This window comes from Pelmatolapia mariae, linkage group LG15, assembly GCF_036321145.2.
Source record: "Pelmatolapia mariae isolate MD_Pm_ZW linkage group LG15, Pm_UMD_F_2, whole genome shotgun sequence".
Lineage (NCBI taxonomy): Eukaryota > Metazoa > Chordata > Actinopteri > Cichliformes > Cichlidae > Pelmatolapia > Pelmatolapia mariae.
This window is the reverse complement of record NC_086240.1, coordinates 34,636,352-34,660,188: the sequence shown is the minus strand read 5'-3', so window position 1 is coordinate 34,660,188 and position 23,837 is coordinate 34,636,352. Positions and strand designations below refer to the sequence as shown.

At 38.0% G+C, this 23,837-nt stretch overlaps 2 protein-coding genes across 2 annotated transcripts; both read left to right on the top strand.

Moving 5' to 3' along the window:
- Positions 1-595: 595 nt before the first annotated feature.
- si:ch73-40i7.2 (FYN-binding protein 1) lies at positions 596-17,798 on the top strand. The gene is made up of 16 exons (XM_063495698.1): positions 596-982; positions 6,577-7,207; positions 7,964-8,066; positions 8,534-8,589; positions 8,744-8,781; positions 9,085-9,119; positions 9,609-9,708; positions 9,825-9,987; positions 11,944-12,091; positions 12,215-12,231; positions 12,578-12,638; positions 12,844-12,886; positions 13,047-13,209; positions 14,888-14,921; positions 16,784-16,821; positions 16,941-17,798. The coding sequence occupies exons 1-16, from the start codon at positions 980-982 to the stop codon at positions 16,976-16,978; spliced, it is 1,671 nt and encodes a 556-aa protein (XP_063351768.1). The 5' UTR covers positions 596-979; the 3' UTR covers positions 16,979-17,798.
- Positions 17,799-20,068: 2,270 nt separating this feature from the next.
- On the top strand, positions 20,069-23,487 carry pex11g (peroxisomal biogenesis factor 11 gamma). Its single transcript, XM_063495478.1, has 5 exons — positions 20,069-20,263; positions 20,623-20,820; positions 20,903-21,081; positions 21,990-22,052; positions 22,166-23,487. The coding sequence occupies exons 1-5, from the start codon at positions 20,201-20,203 to the stop codon at positions 22,392-22,394; spliced, it is 732 nt and encodes a 243-aa protein (XP_063351548.1). The 5' UTR covers positions 20,069-20,200; the 3' UTR covers positions 22,395-23,487.
- Positions 23,488-23,837: the final 350 nt, after the last annotated feature.

Below are 23,837 nucleotides of genomic sequence, written 5' to 3'. Positions count from 1 at the left end.
ACAATTTTTATTTCTAACAAATATCTAATAAAATGTTTGTGCTGAACAGGGAAATCTGTCAATAAATGCTCAGAACTTCCAACTTTATTTTTTCATACAATTCATTCAAAAATCCTGTAGTCTGTAAATTTCAAAGTAGCTTTCAGATAGATGAATAGATTGTAGATATGAGGACTTGATGTTAATCACTTACTATGTTTTGTTTTTTAAGCAGGACCTTTTGAAATGGACTGTTTAAGCATTTGATTTGTGAAATTTGTTGATATCAAATGAATTCCAACTTTCTGTCTTGTTAAAAGGGATTTTGGGGGTTTGGCTAGTTCACACACAATACTGTGTTTTGGGGAAGTTTTTTCTCTTTCTAAATCAGAGTTTGAGGAAGTCTAATTTACACAATATAAAATCTTTTTAAGAAACTTGTGACTTCCTCAGATTTTGGCTATGAAAAGACGGCTGACTACATGACGTGTACAAGATGAATAAATTACATAACGTACGAGGAAATCCCCGCTCTTACTTCACTAAAATTCTTGTCCTTTCATGTATTTTTCAACATCTCCTCGTCTTATCTAAATAAGGTTATTTTATTCTTTCATGCCTTAATTCATTTGCTTTTCTTCACTTCATGCGTTCGCACACAATAAAACACAAAGAGTAGATTAACAAAAGCACACAGTGAGATTAATGCTACACTTTGTAAGGCCTGGCTGGATGTTGTTGTGCACATTATGATAAGGCTGACCTTTCAGGGCAAAATGAAACAAAGTGGTGCGCCTATTATTTTCTGCTCTTATTCTTATGTTGTGTCACTATCAGTCACCCTCTTGCCCACACTGAATTGCAGAGCATTTCCTCATTCGCAGTAAGCTCAGTGTGGTTGTGCGTGCAGCAGCACACACAGCTACATCGGCCTGGATACTGGTGTTGCTACTAGACATGGAACGTTTTGACCACTAATAAACTATCACTGAAGGAAAATATGGTAAGGCATTCTTATTTATTCTTTTTTTGAATGTACCAATGATGGACTAATTAGGAAGTCCTCCACTGAAGCTTACACAATTCTCTTCAGGCGCTGTGTGTTTAACTCTGACCATTTCCTCCTGACCACCAAGGGGTTTATGAATAACTAGACTTTTGTAGAAGGAACCTCAGCTGGTATTATTGTAACACTACAGGTCTAACCTCAGTTTCTATGTATGCTCCAACTAGAACAAATGTACTTTTATAACTGAACCATCTTTAAAATGTTCAAATTTTTCACACCAATTTACATTTTGTAACACAATATCCACAAAACGTGACAAGTACAGTTTGGCACAGTTTTTCTAAACAGCGTTTATTGGATCAGTTTCACAGGGAAAAAAAGGGGAAGTTGAAGAGGAAAAAAAAGAAATGTTCATGGTCAAGCGGATGAAAGCAAGTTTTATTACAAGGCTGTTGCTGGTTAATGATTCACACTAAACTTTATGGCTACCTATTTTCTAATGTATCCAAATGTTAAGCATCTTAAGGCTTTTTGTTAGACAAAAAAAGAGTCATGGTCATAGGTTATGATAGGTTATGAACTCTTTTAGGAAAGGATTCTATTCTTCCATCACTTTTCTTGTTTCGTTTTTACTCATCAGCAGGGCGTACTAACCCTGGCCACTCTGATTTTACAGGTTAGTATAATTCTTGGGCTTCATGGGTGACTGAAAAGCTGAACTGGGGATAAAATAAATCAATAAGTTTTACTTATGAATGATGTGGCCCTAAAACTGGACAATTGGTAATTATTTGAAAAAAACTTGGTTTTAACACTGACCATAAGAATGAAATTTGCAGTCGTATATGTATTTTTAACTGTCTTGTTTGTTACAGTAGAGTTACAGTAGTACTGTTTTCTCATTAGGACCTGAGTGCAGCACACCTGCACATACAGTCTGTGGTTTTTAAAATAATCTAGTTAACTGTGTCAGCCTGAGTGTCGGTGTTTCCTCTGCAGCAGGCGCGCGCTGACTGAAAGTGTGCGAGCATGTGAGTGTTTTTTTTTTTTTGTTTAGCTTTTTGTGGTTTGGAGGGAAAGTTTTTTGTCTGCTTCCTTTGTTCCCTGTAACAAAGGCGATGCCGCCGCCCCGAACTGCGAACGGAGCTTGCAGCTTATTGGTGCAGGAGTGACAGCAGCATGCGTTTCTATGGTAACCGGGTGCAGGATGCTAGCTGAGGTATGGAGGTGGTTGCGAGCACTTCCTGCTCTTCAGCTACTTTTTGACTTTGCACAGCTCACAGCCTGAACGAGTGACACTGAGCGATGGTGTGATTCGTTTATTGTTTTTATTTTGTTAACAGCTGAGATATTCATTCGTCATGTTTCACAGCTTCCCTTTCGATTGTATCTCCCTCACGGTTCTTTTGATGCTGTGAGCATTTTGAAAGGCCGGGTCTCTTGGAAATAAGATTTAAATCTCAATGTGACTTTTCACCTGAATAAATAAAGGATGATAATAATAATAATCTCTAAAACGTTTCTCTATTTCCGCTTCTACCACCCAGCACTACGCAACCTCTCTTGATTTACTTCATAAGGATTCATTTAAAAACCCCAATGTCTAAAAAATATTTTAAATATAAGCTTCACAGAGATGCTAATTATTATCTGTTATTTCATCCATACAAAACATTTTTTAAGAATAACATGACAAACATAAAAATGCCTAAAATGCATAAAAATCTTGAGGTTATAGGGGGAAAATAATATATTTATTTTAATTTTCTTATTTGTTTACTTAGAAATATTAATTAAATAATTAATATTAGTTTGCAGTTCTGTCCATTTTCATTTTCAGCCATTTGGAAATATTCAAATGCAGTGGATGGCTAGTTAAAACTGCCGGTATGATAGCAACCAGCTAGCAGCAGTGCGTTGTGGTTCACAGAGCGATCAGACGGGAAATGACCTCTGAAAAGCTGATTAAGCGTTGGGAGATCCGTGCTCAGTCACCAGCAAAGCAAAGCAAAACACCCTGTCATGCACATATGAAGCGCATGCCAGTAACTTCTAGAAACTCGTGCACCAGGGTCACAGGTGCAAACCTCTCTGTCATCAAGGTGCTTTCCTGCAAGTCATATGATTGTTTTTGTGAGCTCTGGTCTGGTCTGGCAAGTCCTTGGAAAACGTGCCAATACCTTCCTCCTCTGTCCCTTGGCTTAAGCCTTTTTGCACCCCTACTTGGCTCATAAACATCTTACACAAAAGGTGAGCAACAATATGTCACATGTTGAAGACTGTCTGCCTTGGTGTGAGTGTTCTGTTCACATAGAAAGAGACAACAGTAAGTACAACGTATTTATGTAGTATCCCAAAGTGCTTTACAGAGGTATCAATGAAAACTAACTTGTGCAAGGTTAACATGAACACACATGTGATGAATGTTTCAATGGCTCTTCAATGGCGTGTGTGGCATGATGGTGCAAAGCATAAAAAAGCGGCTCCACCTTAAACAGTTCTATAAAAAAATGAGTAAATAAATAAATAACTCTTTGGACAGTTGTAACCAAGATGAACTTGTACCAGAATGATGAGAAAGGTATGAAGAAAGGGAGAAACAGATCATGATCCAAAGCATTATGTGTCAAACAGAACCATGCTCTCTGCTCAGCTTCAGCCAAATGCTGCAAAACCAATCAGAAAGCACCTCACTGTGAAAATAGATAATGACCCAAACCAAGCAACAAGAGTTTCTTGAGGCCAATCAAAGAATATTCTTCAATGGCCGAGTAAGTCACATGATCTCCACCAAATAGTGCATGCTTTTCTATTATTGAATACAAAACTGAAAGCAGAGAGACCCTCAAACAAGCAGCAGCTAAAGGCAGGTGCAGTAAAGGACTAGTAGAGCAACTCAAGGGAAAAAACAACATTTGGTGAGTTGTTTTTTTCATGCAAGGATTCAAAGGAGTATTTTTATATATATATATATATATATATATATATATATATATATATATATGTTTAAATTGATGTTAGTTTTTCACACTAAAATGGGAAGGCTGTGCATAAAAGCGACTGTCAATCTCAAACAACTCATGCTAAATTCAGTGACATCTTTGTTGTTTGATTTATAATCCACTGCAGTGGTGTACAGAAGCTACAACTACAATAAAATGTGTCTTCGTCCCAAATGTCACGAAGAGCGCCGTCCTCCTAGTTCTCAGTCTGGTCCCTTCCTCACTCGTCATGCTGACTTTTAAAATTCAAAGACGAAATGAAAGCCTCAGCTTACAGCTTCAAGATGGGGCATTAATCCATGAGTGACGTTGCAGTGATCGGACTATAAGCAATTTACTTTTTATTTTTGCTTTTCTTTTTGTTGTCAGAGCGATTAACAACATTAGTTTAACGAATAGTTTACACAGCACACGTTTAACTTGCATAAGTCCCCTCAGATCTGCAGAACAGATGTTCAAAGTTGTCTGTTCTGCAGATCTTGAGGTACAGTTTCCAAGAAGAAGTAAGCAGCTCCCTTCGTGACTGCCTTTTTCATTGCAGGTGTCACGCATGACATCACATCCCGTGTTTGTAACACTAAATGTCTGATTAATGCTTGATAGCACATCAGTGTGAGATCTACTCACACTCACAAGATCTACTAAAAATGATTGAAAAACAACTTTGGAGAAAGATATTCTGTAGTTTACGGGGGGTTTTCTTACTCGGTGGAAGCCATCACTGGAGTCAGCAGTGTCTTGATATGTCTCAGTATGTCTTGGCTTTACTCTTAGGGAGCAGTGAGGTCATCCACCTTTATAAATAGTCTACTTCCAGCTTGCTAGAGAACATGTGAAATACTCTAAAGTGAACTGAATGAAGTGATGCAGCAGAGTAATTTATGATTTCCAGCTCTTCCTTTTAAAAATGGACATTCACCAGCACACATAAATAAACGTTTACATTGATACATCCCCAGCAGGTTATGTGAGGTCATGTGGCCCGCTGCATGTGCAGCAAACGAGGCTGAGAACTAAAGCTTTTGGAGTAACGGTGGACTCACTCCCATTGAACTCCCACTAAAACTTTGTTGTTGTGAAGCACTTTGTAATATTTATCTTCAGTCATCTTAAGTCATAAATTCATTTGTACTTACTTAGAATAGCTGCAAGATGTGCAGGTTAGGTCTCAATACATCACGATTAAAATGACTTTAACCAGTAATGCTCTGATTATGCTGCCATGATTGTCATAATAGGTTATTTTGCATCACTGCAGGGAAACAAACAGATTATAAATATGGACAAAACAAAGCGCTGGTATCAGACTTGGTTTTGGCACCGATAACTTTATTTTCATGGCACGTTTTAAAATGCACAGTTGCAAATTGGTCCACAGTTTTGATGTGAACCAGTCCTATCCTATTTTCAGTCATCTGCAAAACCGTTTGGTATCAACCAAAGCCAGAGGTTTAATGTGTGAAAGATTACGGAAAATCTTGCAAATGAAAGCTTTGAGCAGTCGTTTAAAACACATCACAGATTCAGTCGACCTGATTCCAAAGTTTAAGCTTTGATAACTTAAAAAAATGGATTTCAAAAAACAAAAAGTCCTGATCAAAGAAACAGACCGAAAACTGTTAGAACAAGATCTCAGCAGGATTTATACGTGATGAACGACATATTAAAACGACCTCTAGTTCATGCAGGGAAGCAAGAATATGGGTGATGTGGCATTTAGCTGCTGCATCTAAACCAACCAGAGGACTTAGAAATACGCATGAACAGTGAGTTCAAATAATCGAGAGGGGAGAAAATAAAAGTTCCAACTTGTTGAATGACAGCAGAGGTTTGATTTGTGCTTCTTAGATGAAATAAACAAGACTGGGTGAGCTCGGAGATGACGTTCAAAATTTAAATTCTTGTCAAAGATTTCAAGGAGGTGATTTGAGGTCGCCGTAGAAGCTAAACACGGCCAAACACAACAAGTTCAGCTGAGATGGTAAAACTGAGGATTATTAATGGTGAAGCACTGAGGCACTACTGTTTATCTTCAATATAGCTGAAGTACAAATTAATGAGCCTGCTAAGATGACCCGAGGGTAAGAAGTAAAACATAGCTGGTCCCACGGTTGAGCCCTCAGTGCATAACATTGTTTCATTAGAAGATGCTTTCATTTAGCGTATTTCTCAGGAGTGACGAGATTTTTGTTTTCACCCTGTGTTTACTTTCACCAGAAATCTCAACAAACAGAACTTTAGCTCACATGCTTTTTAAAAATGCATTTGTGCTGATCTACTTTTTTTTTATTATTATTCTTGACTAACATCTAATAATAATTACTTCTCACATCATTTGGTTCTTTGGTGTTCAGAGTTCACCAAGAAGTTTCAAGTGCTGCAAAGAGAGCTATCAGTTCTGTGAACATCAAAACAAACCAGGAAACAGTGTTGTTGCACGCTGCATTCTCACTTTGTAAAGATAGCGTAGGGGTTTGATGTGTTTGTGTGCGTGGGGGGCATGCCTTGCTCTGTGCTGCACTGCTAACTTCCTGCTTTACAAGCAGAGCTGCTGCAGTTCAGATTCTGCTCTTGTGTTGTTTTCAGGGGGACAGCGTTGATGTCAAGGCTCTGAGAGCCAAGTTCATCAGCAAATCCAGCACCTCGGATACCAGCAGCCGGGACAGCGGCTCGCCGAAATCTCCTCGACCTTCGTTTGGGAGAGCCATTCTTCCAGTGGCAGAGAGTGAACTGACACAGAGACTCTCACCCACGATTCCTCATCTGGCTGGCCCAGGCCCGGTGAGGCTCCCGAGAATTGAGCCGATGGCGGCTTCAATCCCTCCCAGACCGGGTTCGTTCCCTCGACCGCCTGCCTATGCTGGACTCAGAGCCCCCATTCACCCAACAGATGCTATCAAAGTCAAGCAGACGGGGGAGATGCTACAGAACATGATGCTGAGGCATCAGAGGCCCCCAGTCCCCCAGGTACCCCAGGTACCCCGACTAGGAGCTGGAAGCCCAGCTCCTGTTCCACCTCCCACCTCTACCCCTCTTCCACTCAGACAGCAGCCTCGACAGAGGAGTGCGGGGGAAGTGACCCCACTGAGGAGGCCTCTGCCCCCTGAAGGACCGATGCCCGTGAAACCTAAAAGACCTCCGACTGTCAATTTGGAGCCGTTTCGGAGGAACAGGAGAGGGCTTCCTCCTGCTCTTCCTGCCCCGAGGACGAGTGATGGTAAGTCTGTCTGGCTCAGGTGTTCGAGTCCCTTAATAAGGTACGCCACGATATTAAGTTAACACAGTAAGTGAGACCATCTTGACTTGTTTGTGTCTGCTGTACCGTGACAGTGGCTGGTGTATAGTTTATCTCCTGACTGAACTCCCAGAATACAAATAATAAAATTAATGATGACTAACTTCCTTTGAGCTGCTCAGTTTACGTGGACTTGATGTTCTTCATGCTGCCTTCCTGTCACGCCGTCATGTCCTGTCACGGAGATGGACAGAAACATAACCATGTCTTTAATTTTCCTGCTACGATGGCTCAAAATGTCAGAATTGTCCAAATCAAATCTAAAAGTGACAACAGAAATCTGCGGTGAGGTTCAGCTCCGAACGTAAATCAAGCATTATGTCTGATTTATTGGAAAATTTGAAAGTCAGAATATTACCGACAGCAGATCAAATACCCGAAGAGGAGGAGAGCCTTTTAAAAAGAATCTGTTTTTAAATCTTGTAATGAGACAGATTCTAACACTAACAGTCCTCAGTGTGCTTTGTCAGTGACAAAAAATGTGCTAAAAACTTGATTTGTTCAACCACTTTAAAGGAAAAAGCAGAACACTCAAACAGAGCACCAAACATCACGTGTGTAAAGCAGTAATTTCTGCTGTTTGTGTGATTGCTCTTTGTGGGATTACACGTCTTTCATCCATTTCATTTTGTCGTAACGTCATTGTGCAAAGACTTTTTTCTCTGCTTCTCTTTGTAGGCTCAGGAAGCAGAAGGATGTCTTTACCGGCAGTGGTCAGTCCTCCAAAACCTCCACAACGCTCTGACAAACCCAACAGACTGCAGCGGCAGATTGCCTCTGCGTAAGTATTTGGGTTAACACAACGATGATGTGAAGCCCTGTTATGTCTGGTTTTGAGCCTCTTATGTAAGAGGCCCAGTGCTGCTGAACTGATGCAAAGGAAACTGTGTGAAACTCTTAGTGTTTTAAACCAAGTATTATAGGACACCTTAGTTTCAGCTTTCAAATGACTTCATTTACATCTAGTGCGGGCAAGCGATGCTGAAGAATTACGAAGCAGAGGGTTTACCGCTGCTGTAGTCGTGACCAGAAATTAGAAAATATGTGCGAGGATTCGCTTGTTGCACAGCTACACTATTTCTCAAAATGCATTTTGAACACACCTAAGTATACTTTTAAAGAAAAACCTTCTTGACCGGATGATGGTTTTAACAGTCAAATTAAGCTTTTTCCTACTGAGTGAATACAGATGTAACAAAGCACTTGCTGACCAGTGATCAGAGAAACCTGTCTGATTGTCGATTTCAGGGACCTGGACGAAGACGAACAGGATCCCTATGACGATATCGACATTGACAAAAATGGTGAAGACTTGTTTTGTTCTTGAAGCTTCTCTGACACACTACATTGTCTGAGCTATAGTCACTGCTTGGTATTTTTAACATTGTGTTTTCTATTAGAGGACACGCCCTGTTTTCACATATCGGTTTATAATTTATATTTTGCGTTACTTTACAGAGAACTGCAGCGATCACAGTTCACAGTGTGTTGATGGGGTGAGTGAAGAAAAGCAAAAATGAAAAATTTACCAGCGTGGAAGTCTCGCTTTGCAAGAACATAGTGCACATTTCCCTGAATCTGTTAATAGACTAGGTTTAAAACCCACATTGCACTCTTAGAAAATAATAAGGCACAAAAAATAAACAGCTCTGATCATTTTTTGATTTAAGCTTTGAAAATCTACAAAAAGGCATTCTTTTATCAGAAGTAATCAGAAGTGCCGCTTTTATCTAATAATCCCGTACAAGATGACTTGTCTTTGCTCTTTATGGGTACAAATAAAAGCTTTTCTCTTGCAGGATGATGACGACGAGGTGTATGAGATGATTGATGAGTAAGTATGAATGTTCTGCCTTCCCCATTAAACCACTGAGTCTCTATTTAATAGAAATGTGGCTGCAGCTGCATGAACAGAAAGCAGTCTACAGTTTCTTTTGTTTCTGTTGCTGCTTCTGTTATTTTTGCACCTCATAAGTGATCTGTGGTGCAGTATTTAAGTTACAGTGCAACAAATGGTACCTTGGTACGATATCTACATCTTTATTTATCGTTTACTATAAACAGTAAGTCACACTCATTTCCTGTGATTCAACATACAGAATTTCCTGTTAAAGCAAAACATTGTGACAGAATTCAGGCAACGTCTGTCGAAATGTGGGAAGACTGGAGAACTTGAAAAACTTTTTGTGTAAAACGCTTATGTGTGAAACATTTATCTGCCGAGAAAACGAAAAATAAAGGCATCTAAATCAAAATCTGTGAAGGGGGAATTCTATTAAAAGGTGGCCGGTCTTCGTTTGTTTATTTGATTCTTCTCTTATAGGGAGCAAGAGAAAGCCACCATGAAAGAAGTTAAGAAGAAACAGGAGAAGGACATGAAAGAGATTCAGAAAAAAATGAGTGAGCTCAAGAAGAAATTTCAGGTAAAGACACAGAGAGAGAAAAGATGACTTTTAAGTTAGCCTGAATGGTTAATGGTTAAGTTATCCTGCTCCGCCTCATCCCTTTGGTGTAAACGTTATATCTTTCCCCCGTGCAGTTACAAGGAGAGATAGAGGTTATTCACACCGCCAAAGTCCGGTACGACTGGAATGGGGAAGGGAAACTGGACCTGAGCGTGCACCAGGGGGACAGCGTGGAGATCCTCCGTGTGACGGGTAACCCGGGAGGCAGATGGTTGGCACGCACGATGAATGGAAACTGTAAGTTTACATTTCAGTCAATCACATAAAGAAAGCCTTTGAATAAATTGACTTGTACCAAAATATAAAAAGAAAAAAGAAAGCAAACAAAGTAGAGACTTCTGCATCAAAGTTTTCCATCTGAAACACTGGTTATTGTCGTCGGTGGTGATATTATCGTAGCTGTGGTTCAGGAGATGAAGCAGGGCGTCTACCAATCGGAAGGCTTGATGGTTTGATCTCCGGCTCCTCCAGTCTGCATATCAAAGTATCCTGGTGCAAGATACTGTACTCTAATGAATCCACCAGAGTGTGTGTGTGAGAATTAGGCAATAATTAGGCTTAGGGTAAAGGACTGTATGAAGGTGTGTGTGACTGGGTAAATGAGTTGCTTGGTGAGGACCTCTTGGCGTTGTATTTTAGCACAAGGTCCCTCTTTCATGTCAGATTTCTTCAGTTTCTTCCTACTGATTTAATTTTTTTTCATTTGAGAGCAAAGTAATGCCAGTAACTGACAAATTAAAACTCAAATAATGCAGCTTTCACACTTTTTTCCCCGAAAGTCGTTAATTACGGTACTTCCTTCTGTAAGATATTTTTTTCTGTTCCTTACTTCCTCAAAGGGCTCTGGCAACAACTTTTCACTTTATTTATTTATTTTACTATGTCCTCAAAAATATAAAGTATCTGCATCTGAGCATTTGAGACCATAACGTCTCGTTGACTCCTCTGTCTAGCATGTCATAGCAAGACTAGAGGAAAAAGTATCACAAAGTTACAATGTAGACAAAATGCAGTTAGTGTGACAGAACTTTAGCACATTATTGTGTGAGCGTGATTATGTAGCAGGAAAGTGATGCTGTTGCTCCCTCTGCACGGATTTATTTAACTATAGTTGAACTCTCATATGGAACTGAGAAACAACTGCTTCCTGTGTTAATGTTAGAAATGCAGACTTTGGATATAAATATACATTCACTGCTCACTTTGTTAGCTACCCCTTTGGATGTGCCTGTGATCTTAGAATATCTTTAATTCTTTGTGAAATTGAGCAGAAATTCAACACGACTCCTTGGAGATTTTGGTGCAGCTGATCCAGATTTGTAGCTGTGCATCCGTAATGTCTCCCATTCAATCACATCCCAAAGGTGCTCTACTGGATTGACATCTACTGACTGTGGAGTCTATCTGAATACAATGAACTAATTGTCATATTTGGAGATTTGAGCTTTGTGACTTGTTCCTGCTGGAAGCACCAAAGAATACTCAGTTGGTACTCAAGATCCCAAACTGTGCCCCCACCACAAAGAGAAGCCTTGGCCATTGATACAATCGATCCATGCTTTCATGGTGTTTATCCCAAATTCTGATTCTACTACCATAACGTGGCAGCAGAGATCAGGACTCATCATCAGACCAGACTTTTTATCCAGTCTTCTGTTGTTCAGTTTTGTTAATTGTGTTAATTGTTAATTGTGGCCACAGTTTCCTGTTCTTAGCTGACAGGAGTGCCAACCAGTGTGGTCTTCTGCTACTGTACCCCATGTGCTTCAAGGTTTAACACGGTGTGTTGAAAGATGCTCTTCTGCATCCTCTGATTGTGGTTATTTCAGTGACTGTTGTGTTTCTATCAGCTCAAAGCAGTCTGGCTATTCCCCTCTGACCTCAATAAGGCATTCTCACCCAGAGGACTGCCATCCACTGGATATTTTCTCTTTTTTGGACCACTATCTGGGAAAATCCTGGCACCAACAACCATGCCAAGTTCAAAGTCACTTGATTCATCTTTCTTCTAGGATTCTGTGCTGTGGCTATTTAGCATAAATCTAGTTTTATTAAGTAATAAAATAAGTAATAATCTAATATACAGTTCAGATTCTGGGTATTAGATGATTATGCGTGGCTAATACGTATCGCATAATCATGAAATGTCACAATCAAGTCAGTGCTTCATTTTGTTGTTGCACTTCTCTGCAGATGGATACATCAACAACTCGTGTGTGGATATTGACTATGAAGCAGTGAAGATCAAACACGGGTACAAAAAATCAAACTCACAAGCGTTACCTCCACCACCCCCGGACCCACCACAGATCTTTAATATGGACTCCAACAACAGAGACAGGTGCAGGATAAGAGATTGCTAATTCTGCTGCAACTTCACATCTGTTCAGTTGAATTTCATTTTCAGTTTTACTCACGTCTCTTCCAACTAAACCCTTGTTTGTATGTTTCCTCTAACTTGCAGCCTGATTCAAGATGAGGGTAAGTGACTGCAGACCACAGTGAAGTGCAAATAACAATCCATGCCAAGTTAAGATGATATAAAAATACAAAAGGATTTTTCTCTTGTATTTTTCTCTAGTGGAAAAAATGTATAGGGATATATTTGGTGCCTAATTTGTCTTTTCTAGAACATTTCTATGAGCTACTTGGCAATCTTGCCGTATGCAAGTGATAGCTATCTACTTTTTAAAATTTTTAGTTTTAATGACAAATATTTCTTTCATCAGATAATATTTATTATTATATCTTATTATGTATCGTTTATTATTTAATATTATTTATTCCTTTTAGCATCTGTTTTATGGATGGTTTTTTTGGTTCTCAGATGACTATGATGATGTCCAACCACTACCTGAAGATTTCCCACCTCCGCCACCTGAAATCAGGTATCAGTTAACCCCCAATTAATTTGAAGAAGGCTGAGATATTGATGATTAAGTATTAGTGATTTTTCATCATAAAAAGAACTTTTACATGTGCGGATCTAGTCACTGGTGACATCAGATGGTGTTAAAGAAAAATAAAAATTAACAATGAGAAAATTGTTAAATTCATTTGTAATTAAATGTTATACCATATTATATTTTTCAGCATAGACCCCAAAGTGGAGAAGGATTTGAAAAAGAAATTTAAGGTAAACCTTTTTAAAAAACTTTACATCAGATGATTTAGTTTAGTGGATAAAGCAGAGTGCCATCTGCATAGCAATCAATTCAGATGTTTGTTTTTTACTCATGCAATGGGAATCGCCCTTTTCATTTTTTTTAAATGCGACCACTGTGACTGTTTCCCAGTATGATGGACCACTCAAGGTGCTGCACACCATGTTAGTGGATCCTAACTCCATCATAAAGAAACCAGGAGCAAAGGATCTGCCTGTAACACAGGGAGAGATTGTGGATGTCATCCAGCTCACCAACAGCAAGAAAGCTCTGTGTCGCAACAAGTTTGGGAAATGTATGTAAAAAAATCAGCATCTCATTCACTTATGTTATTTTAATTTGTAGTATTTGCAGTTCATTGGTTTTAGAAAACATAAAGTACTCTGGGATTTTGTTTGTTTGTCCTTTTTTAAATATATGATGTCATGAGCTTTTCTTACTGTTCTTTTCATATGTCGTGCATTACGGCCTCTGGAAAAAGACAAAAATTTCCTTTAAAAGATGTACGCGTCTTCTAAACCTTTCGTAGAAGAGGCTTTATAATTAAAACATTTCAGCCATTTGTATGTTTATGTGTTTGAACATGGCCCAGATGTAGTCAATGGTGATTTAAAGACAATATTAAAAACAAAGATTAGACAAGAAACTGCTGTGAAGATTATTATAATAATAATAATAATAATAATAATAATAAGAGCATGCTGAAAAACAAAACAAAACAGTGCAATCATATTCCCAAAAATATTAACTAAATAAAAAATTACCCCAAATGAAAGCCAAATAAAACATTATTTCTAGTAATAATAAAAAAGGATTTCGTAAATGTCACACAGTTTTAGTTTATTTCTTTATTATTTATAATTATTATAAAATTACATCTTCTTTGGCTACAGCAGAGTATTTGCTGAATATGTTGATCTGCTGCTGCTTGATGAAAAATCAGGCTATTGACATTTCTTCCTATATCCTTTCTTGTTGGTTAAACCTGACCCAAATATTACCATAAAACTTAAGATATTTCAATAAAACACAAATTTGTGCCACAGAAAGATAAAGCCAAGAGAACAACAAAGTTACAAGAATTTACTCCTTTATAAGCACTGATGTTCAGTGAAAGTCTTTAAAACATAGTGTCACAGTCACAGCAAAGAGGGATCCAAATGCAGGATATGCAGACAAAGTATATAAAAAATAACTGTTAATTAGACTGACGGTAGAAGTCTATGGACAAAAGAAGCAAAATTCACAGTAACACATAAAAACAGCAAACTCTTAAACAAACATATGAAGCACACAACAACAACAACAAAAGAAAAGACACTGACAATGACTGTAGGGAGACTAGTGATATATATGCACTGATGAGGTAATCAGGGAGAATGGAAACACTAGGGTAACAAAACACAGCTGAAGCTAATCAAGGTAATGACAAAGAAAGAAAAATGAAATATAAGATACGGGAGACAAATGCCTACCAAAATAAAAGAGGAAGCGTTATTACACAGAGACAAGGACTTGACAACATGACACAAGAAGATGAAGATTTGACAAGATACAAGAAGATACAGTACTAGTGAGGATGAACTAACATATGCCAATACATGAATGAACTCCACAGAGAACAATCCCTCTAACCTAAGTAAAGATGTACCAGTGGACTTGACCTTGATTGTGAGGTCAGGTCACTGGGATTTGAACTCGTCTGAGATTTTTAGTAGCTACACCTACGCTATAAATTTGAAACTCCTACGTCGGCTCGGTCTCAAGCTATCACATTCACATCGCCTGCCAGCCCAGCAGGGCAACAACAATACCCATCGGCCTTTTAAGTCTTTATGGAGTAATAAAAACACAACACAGATCATTTTTGTGTAGTGATTGATAATTATCAGACAATAATTCAGAAAGTATTTCAATATTTCAAATGATGATAATAAATAGTGATAATTTCTGTGCTGTCTCCTATTTCACAGATGGTTATGTGTCCAGATCTCTTCTTCTTCCAATGTAAGTGAATCCTTCTGACTTCATATGTGACTGACTATATCAATGTACTTCCTTAAAGTGTAAAGAAGTGGTAAATCATGCTAAATGTGTGTTTTTTGAAGATTGTCAAAGATAAAGCTTAGTGTATGAAATGTATAATATAAGGGTCATTGATGTGCACATCTGTGTGTCCGAGTGCATGATACTGTTTAAAAAGATCTGTTGAAACTAATTTAATCCGATCATTGCTTCTAGGAATTTATTGTATAAATTCCCATCTTTTAAATTAAAACTAATACTAATCTAGTAGACAGTGTTAGAGGTTTAAATAACATTAATTTAATTTAATTGCATTTTTTTTGCACTTTTTTCATGACATATAGCTTTTGCCTCCTGAGTTTTGCAAATATTTTCATTTTATACAGGCTGTTACTTGAACACCTGTATTGCAGGACAAAAGAATTAGAAATTTTATAACTAAACATATTCCTAGTTTTACATTGGTTGCCCCCCGACCTGGAAAGTATATTTGCACGTATACTAGATGTGTGAGGACACACGCTGTCTGTGTGCATGCGAAGCAATGTGTAAGCTAGGACTGTGATGTTTTTTCATCACAACATGCAGAACAGGAAGTAGAAGCCTTTTAAGTGGAATTCAGATACACACAAATGTGCATAACCACCTAAAAGTTTGATTTCTTCAACTATTTACTGATTTATATAATTATTAATATAGTGCATTAAACTGTACCTATCCTTTCTTTATCTTTATATTATTCTGGGTCCTATTAATAGGTTGAGACAGATTCTTCAACATTAGGCAGTCGATCACAGTAACAAATAAGATTGATAATGGGGGAAAGAATAATATCCTCTGGAAGGGGAAACCTCACTTAAAGTGAGTGTAGAGTGCCTGTCTAGATGAGCTGATGTTTCCCTTCCCACAGCTTCAGCAGCTTCCATAATGCTTATTATCCACAGTAGACTTCAGTCATTGTCTTTTTGCCCCGACTCAGGCTCCTCTGAGCTTTCACCTTTCTTCTATTCTTCAGACCGTTTCTGTGTTTATGAAATAGGAATACATAAGAATGAGGATCATTTTATCACATTAAATTGTTTTGTTATTAAGCAAGAGCCAAGATGAAAAATCATAAATAACCATTAAAAAGAATGTAACCAAAGTTATTACAGTTTTGTATTTTCTAATTTGTTTTTAATTTTATTTATTTATTTACTTTTTAATTTCAACTTTAAAAAAATCAGTCTAGCTTCAGTTCATTTCACGAGCCAGTTTGCGTGTTTCAGTTTAGTTTCAATTGCTTAAAATGTTTAGTTTTGCTTCAGTTTTTATTAGCTTCAGTGTTCGTTTTAGTCCTTTATTTAGTGTTTCAAGCAAGAGACAGGAAACTCAGTAAAACACAAAAATCCAATACACACAAACTGTCCATCAAATCCTCACCAGCCAAATGCTAATAATACATTTTACAAAATGTACAAGTGCTAAAACTAAAGATACTTGCTTTATGTTTTTGTTTTATTCTAGCTTTGTCTTTTTTCTGAAAGTCTAGTTTTTGTTTTTATTTTAGTTGAATAAAATGTTTTTTTTCACATGTAGTCTTAGTGAAACTGTCTTTTACAAATCTTATCTAAATATCCTAACCTTGTTTTTGTCTGGGCCTCAGAAGCATATATTATTATTGAAAATGTATTCATGTATTCATAAACTAACATTAAAACTGAAATTATCCACTCAGTTACAAAAAATATGCACGTCACAGCAATGGCTTGTATATAACCATCTTTTCTGCTTTTAACTAGTTTAGCTTAAACCTTGTTGATGAACCTTATGCAATATCACAAGTTCCAAATATTCTTTTGCAGGGAACAAGACATTTATGATGACGTCGACTATGCAGATGGTAAGTTTCCGTTTTTATACTCTGCAGTAAAATCCAGTCAGACTGAGCTTTTGTCATTTGGAATTGAAGTGCAAGTATAAAGGCTCACTCTTGCATTTTCTTTCTCTGTTTTGTTTCAGATGTCTATGACAACGATTCTCTACAAAATGATTATTAAAGCGTATCAAACTAAACATACAAGAGAGAAAAGGAAACAAACAAACTAAATATGTTTTAGCTTTATTGAACTATAACCAAAAACTGGATGCTAGAAAATCAAGTAAAGACAGAATCTGTCTGGATACAGATGATTTATTTGATTGCACAAACTGCAGAAATGTGTTGAAAAGTCACAGGTTCGTAGAGTTTCTGTAGATTTGTTTGTGCAAAGCTGTATAAAAGTTCAAACTTAATTCAACTGTGTAATTATTCAAACTGACAAAATCAAACGATATATCAAACTTAAATATAAATATAATAATTTATAAGGACTTGTTTTTTTTTGTCCACAAAAGGTCACTCATAATAAGACTGTGTAAACAAACTTACTGTAAACCTTCAGTCACCTGCCACTTTATTACCTGCTCAAACGCTCATTAATGCAAATATTCAATCACATGGCAGCAGTTTAATGCATTTGGGCATTGAGACATGGTCAAGATGTGTATAATTGATCAAACTGAGCATCAGAATAGGGGAGAAAGGTGCTTTAAGAGACTTTCAAAGTAGCATCATTGTTGTTGGTGTTATTTGGGCTGGAGTATTTCAGAAACAACAAAATCTGCAGTGATACTTGAATCTCTGCCATAAAGAATTAAAGTGGTTTTAAAAACAAAATGTGGGCTGGAACCTTATATTAGTAATGTATAGCTAATAAAGTGGCTGGTGAGTGTAAGTGCACACAGATGTGCCATTTGTCGAGGGTCAACAAACTCATCACTGTTTGTCAAAGTGCTTGTATAGAAAATAAATACACTATTACTGTTGATGTGTGTATTTTGCACCCTCTGAGATAATTTAAATAAAATAGTTTTTATCTGATGATTGATTGTTTTGTTTGTTTCTTAATAAAAATAAAAACAGAGCTCAACTAGTGAAAATGTATGATTATGTTTAGTCAAATGGGAGTTAAAGTCCTTTCCTGCTGTGGTAAAGTTTCTAGAAAGACTGAGAGGTTTGCCATCACTAAGGTGAGGACAGCTACACATTATCTGTCTGGGTAGGTTTACATCAAAGCTGAAATAACTCAGCAGTTCTATTCAATTCAATTTCATTTATGCAGCTCCAAATCACAACAACAGTCTCAAGGTGCTTTATATTGTAAGGTAGACCTTACAATATTACATACAGAGAAAACCCCAGCAATCATATGACCCCCTATGAGCAAGCACTTTGGTGACAGTGGGAAGGAAAAACTCTCTTTTAACAGGAAGAAACAGAACCAGGCTCAGGGAGGGGCGGGGCCATCTGCTGCAACCGGTTATGGTGAGAGAAAGAAGACAGGATAAAAAACATGCTGTGAAAGAGAGCCAGAGATTAATAACAAGTACGATTCAATGCAGAGAGGTCTATTAACACATAGTGAGTGAAGAAGAAGCACCCATCATGGGAATCCCCCAGCACCCTACACCTATTGCAGCATAACTAAGGGAGGATTCAGGGTTACCTGATCCAGCCCTAACTATATGCTTTAGCAAAAAGGAAAGTTTTAAGCCTAATCTTAAAAGTACAGATAGTGCCTGTCTCCTGAATCCAAACTGGAAGCTGGTTCCACAGAAGAGGGGCCTGAAAACTGAAGGCTCTGCCTCCCATTCTACTTTTAAATACTCTAGGAACAACACACAGGCCTTTGTTTCTGTTTCCATCTTGTGGTGAAACCTCTCACCTGCATCCTGCAGAACACTCGAGAAGCGCTTTGCAGACAGAATGAGGTTTATGTCCATCTCATCTAAAATTATTTTCCTTTCATCCACAGTCATAAACCATAAATATTTATAGATGTTTGCTTTTTATTAAGAAATGCTTAGCTGGTACTTATTTATTCTTTAAATTAAAACCTCTTAACGCAACAATATTCATAATGCTGAAAAAAAAAAAATATATGAAACTATATTTGAAGTCATTCAAGTTCTTCCAAAACTGATGTAAAGCTCATCATTTATGTCAACAATGCATGTGTTTAAGCAGAGACACTGAAGAACAACAAAAATATTCAAAATGTCCAAATACTTACAGTCTGGGCTGCTTTTTTTTTTTTTTTTTTAGTTTTTAGTTTCTGTCCAAATGCTTCTACCTGTGGCTCTTATTTATTCTTATTTTTATTATCATTTTGTTGGTGCTGGTTGAGACAGAGTAATGTGAAAAGCCCAGTCACAATAAACATACAAACAAATCCCTCCTCATGCTCTTAAATTATTTAGATACAGTGCTTTAAAAATATATCAAACAGCTTTCCATGAAATAACATAATAATACAGCCATATTTTGGAAATCTTTAGAAAACCTAAAGTAAAAATGATATCACTATTTATTAAGTTAATAACAAACTGAATTTACGTTTTCATCCCCTAATTTGAGCCAGCCCGCTGGACTTTTTAAGACAACCATGATATCCGACTACTAATTTTATGTTCAGCAGTGAAAGTAAGTAACTTTAATTTCTTCATCAAAACAACAATAATGTTGAGCTTTACTTTATTTCCAGCTTATTTGTTTTGTTTAGGTTTTTTGTTTTGGTTGGTTTTTGTAAAACTGTAAATTTGAAAATTCATGGATAATAACTATAATTATATTTTATCGTTAAAAATATCATTTCAATTAGAGCTTGCACGTGCAAGTGGATTAACCATCGCTAATTATTATCTTGGTAATTATCAGTACTGTTGTAATATGCCACATATTACAGTACTGTATTATATCACATTATATATATATATAATTTTTTTTTAATGTTTAAATGTTTCGTGGTGGCTGTACTTGCTGTTACTTAAGCGTGCTACTTTAAAGAAAATGATTTAAATTTGATTTGCATATTTGCAGACATTTAGTATATTTATATTTGACATTAATCCATAGCATAATATTGTGTCAGCCCCACCCCACCCCACCACACCACACACACACACACACACACACACACACACACACACACACACACACACACACACCATCTATTTATTTATTTTTTTAATTTTTTTAATTAATTCCTGCTCTTGCCGGACGAAGGAGACGCTCGATTGAATCGACGATCTTCTACTTGAGTCTGCTTTGGGTGCTTCCTGTTTCAAAGTCCAGCTGAGGGAACAGATTACGAGTAAAAACAGCAAATCTAACTGGAGATGGTGTTGGCCAAATAGACTTTGTTATAAATCTAGCAGCGCTTCGACAGAGCGGAGCAGACATGCAGCGGTCTCTGGAGTCTCTGGTGCAGCTGCTGGAGTCCTACAGAGGCAGAGATAAAGTCGTGAGTATTCACTCGGTCACATTGTATCTGTTTACAGTGTTTCACTCGGTATAAACCATTAATAAAAACAGTGGTTACACGCTTACGAAGTGGATGCCAAGTGGAGACTGATATGTAAGTACCAGACGGTGGTTCTATAGAAACTGCTCATATTTGCTGTTGTTACATTACTTAAGAGCAATGAGCAAACATGCTGTGCGTTAGTTAAAATTAAAGCATCAGCCTAGTAATGTATGTCTGCCTAAAGTGCACACATTCACTAAATCTCTGACAATAAAATGTCCGTTCTGATTTAAAATAATAATAATAACAATAATAATAATAAGCTACCCACAAGTCTCTGTTTGTCTTCTTTGCAGATCAGGACAGTGTGTTATGGATCCCAGCTGGTTGGAGGAGTTCTTTCCCGGAGAGCAGAGGCAGATGTCCGGTCCCAGCGGCTCGGGAAAAGCCTGCTGCTGTTTTCTGCTCAGCTCAGTCACTGCAGGACGGTGCTCAGGTTGTTCGATGACCTCTCCATGCTGGCCTACTCCCACAGCTACGGGCTTGGAAATGGGGTGATTCACACAGCGTATGCACTGCATCACTCTGTGCTAGCCTGTAAATCCCACTGTAACGCTTGTTGCACGTCTTTCCAAGGAGGAGGACGCAGCCGTGCGCTGGATATCCGTGCTAAACAATGTGGCGGACCAGCTGTACTACCCCTGTGAACACATCGCCTGGGCCGCCGACGCAGAGCTCATCAGAGTGAAGTCTGATAAGTGGTGGCTGTTCAGCACAGTGCTTTGGGGAACCTCGCTGCTGCTGGGAATCCTCAGGTGAGATCACCTGTTCACATCCATACATTACTTTAGTAATGCTGCCTTTATGGCATGCTTTTCTTATTTTTGTGTTTTAAAGGCCAGAAAGAAGGAGTCTTATGTAGTTTTTCTGCAGCTCTAAATGTAACATATGCAGGATTTCTGCTGGCCAGAGCTCCTTTATAGAACATGCATAGACAAACAGCCAGTATCTGTCTCTCTGTGTTAGCCCTGCGATACAGAGGCAACCTGCCAAAGTTGTGCAAACTTCTTCCATATGCCAGGTGGGACTGGGTTCCAGTCACACAGCAGTGCTGAACTGGATAAAGATAGACAAAGATAGAAGATGGCTGGATGGATGGATGAAGTACCCAGTAGCAATGCACATATCAGAGTTATGTTTACTAAAACGCAGTAGCCAGTTTTTAATCAAGATTTCAATTTTTTTCTGGTGAATTTGTGCCTTTTTCAAATCCATAAATCTTCAGTTGGAACTGAAAGGGGAGGGGGATGTGAGAGGAAAGTCAGAGAGAGATTAAGTCAAGCACTTCTACGTCCTACTTACGTAATGACCAGAAACTCCTTCTATCCCGCCCACCACAACCTTCCACGGCACAGTCATTGTGATATGCGTCAACCCAACATGTAGTTTCTGTAGCATTTCTCGGGGGGTATGTGTCAGGTTAAATTGAATTACATTATGGAAAATCAATAATGATGCCAGGTTAATTTCATTATCCCATCTCCTTTTTTCCTCAGCTTAGAGCTTTGTTTATTTTCCAGACCCTCTTTCTTTTTTATCTCATCTGTTATTTCATGCAGTTTTTAGAGAAACCTGTGACGCATGTTTTAAGTCTGAGCACTGAAGCAGACATCAAACCCTAGCAGTGTGAGTTGATGTACAATGTGAATCATTTGTCCTCTAGATCGCTCCGAGTTCTTCTGCTGCTGAGGAAGAAGCTGAAGAAGAGGCACGAAGGCAGAAACAGGTATTTGATTCAGTTTTCTTTCTGTTGTCTCGTGTGTTTCTAAGCACAGTTACAATAACATAGAGAGGGACTGATCGGTTATGAAAGGTTAAACCACACGTTTTCTCCTGCAGTCACTCTCAGCTCCGCCGGCAGATGCGAGGGGAGCTGCTGTCCATCCTCAGCAGCATGGCTGACCTCAGTAACGCCATTCACTGGATGCCGCCCGGCTTCCTGTGGGCAGGACGTTTCCCTAACTGGCTGGTGGGGCTGATGGGCACCACGTCCTCTCTGATTGGTTTGATCCAGATGAATGCCGGTAGCGGTGATCAGTCAGACACTACACAGTCTTCACCAGAGTGAGGAAGAGACGGCGACACTAAACGACTGACGGATGTATGGATAATAGTGGAAAATTATTAGACTCCAGTCAGACTGTCTGTGGAGATTAACTGCAGTCCTGTAGCTTGTAGCAACAAGCACATAAAATTAAATCGTGGCCTATTACTGCTTTAAAAGCAAAAAAAAGTCACTGCACTTGTGCTTAATTAAGAGTAATTAAACATCTCTTGATGAATTTGCCAACCCGTATTCAATTTAGTAGCTTTTGATTTACACTTGGACATTTTAGTCATCAGAAATATCAATAAGCTCTACTGTTCATTTCACTACACTAAACATGTTCTGCAGTAAATTCAAGCCCTAACGACCCTGAGGTCAACAAGAGGGAATTTCTGCTGTAAAACTTTTTTCTTTGTCTTTTGTTTTTTTATGATTTTGTCTAAAGAATCATCAAAAGAGAAGAAAAGTCAGGCAGGTCACGGTTTGATTCTTGAGGAAACACCAGTGGTAACATAGCCTTAAAGTTCCTGTTTAATGGTCAGCTTCACTCTGGAATATATCCACCCAGCTTCTTAACTGCTTATCCAGCTCAGTTTCACCAGGAGGCTGGAGCCTCTCCCAGTCTGCACTCTGGAATGGGATTGTAAATGATTGCCTTTAAGACACACTCCATGCGCCTGGCTTTAAATATAGCATAGAATCATAAAAACTGTATGAGTCTATGCTATAGAATCATATGCTACACACAATACTATATAACACACAATATAGTATTGTGTGTTATGAATGTGGTGACTGAGCTGTTTCAACTTCAGTCGCGCATTCAGTCATTTTTAAAATCAGGTTTTTTCCAACGTGTTACGTCCTCGAGTTTACACTGTATCAACCAGGTTGGTTAATGAGTTTCCCAGACATTGAAGAGCTGTCACAGAACTGGAGAAATATCTCAGTTTCATTTAAAAAAAAAAAAAAACATTACCACACAGTTACCACTCAAAGTCCAAATGTTTGAATGTGGTTTGGTCTGCTAACGATGATGTTTGTATGACTGATGAAATGAAACAGAATGTGTCTGAAATGTGTGCTAATTTAAATGTAATATAATTTTATATCATGGGAACAAAATGATCTGTTTTTCAAGAAATAAAATAAAATGTTAAATTGTTTGTCTTCTCATATCATTTAATAAAGTACACAATTTCTCGTGGAGGTAGATTTTGGGCGAAGTTTCTATCCCTTTATTTTGTGCCACTTATCCAGGATTTGCGAAGTGGCAGCAGTCTAACCCCAAAATGCCAGGCACTCCTGTAAATACATTTGTATAAAATTTCATATATTTATTCATTTATGGGCCAAATTGTGTGTGTGTGTGGGGGGGGGGGGGGGGGGGGGGGATAAGCAATAGAATTCAATAGTTTTTCATCATGTCTCTCTGAGAAATAGATTACAAAACAAAATGTTGCC

What these genes read in the sequence shown, in the direction of transcription:
- si:ch73-40i7.2 (XM_063495698.1), top strand. An exon ending in ACGCACGATGAATGGAAACT is followed by an intron (nt 9,988 to 11,943) that starts GTAAGTTTACAT and finishes ACTTCTCTGCAG; the next exon opens with ATGGATACATCAACAACTCG. An exon ending in TCGCAACAAGTTTGGGAAAT is followed by an intron (nt 13,210 to 14,887) that starts GTATGTAAAAAA and finishes CCTATTTCACAG; the next exon opens with ATGGTTATGTGTCCAGATCT.
- pex11g (XM_063495478.1), top strand. Translation starts at nt 20,201, where the DNA reads ATGCAGCGGTCTCTGGAGTCTCTGGTGCAGCTGCTGGAGTCCTACAGA. An exon ending in GCTACGGGCTTGGAAATGGG is followed by an intron (nt 20,821 to 20,902) that starts GTGATTCACACA and finishes CGTCTTTCCAAG; the next exon opens with GAGGAGGACGCAGCCGTGCG. An exon ending in CTGCTGCTGGGAATCCTCAG is followed by an intron (nt 21,082 to 21,989) that starts GTGAGATCACCT and finishes TTTGTCCTCTAG; the next exon opens with ATCGCTCCGAGTTCTTCTGC.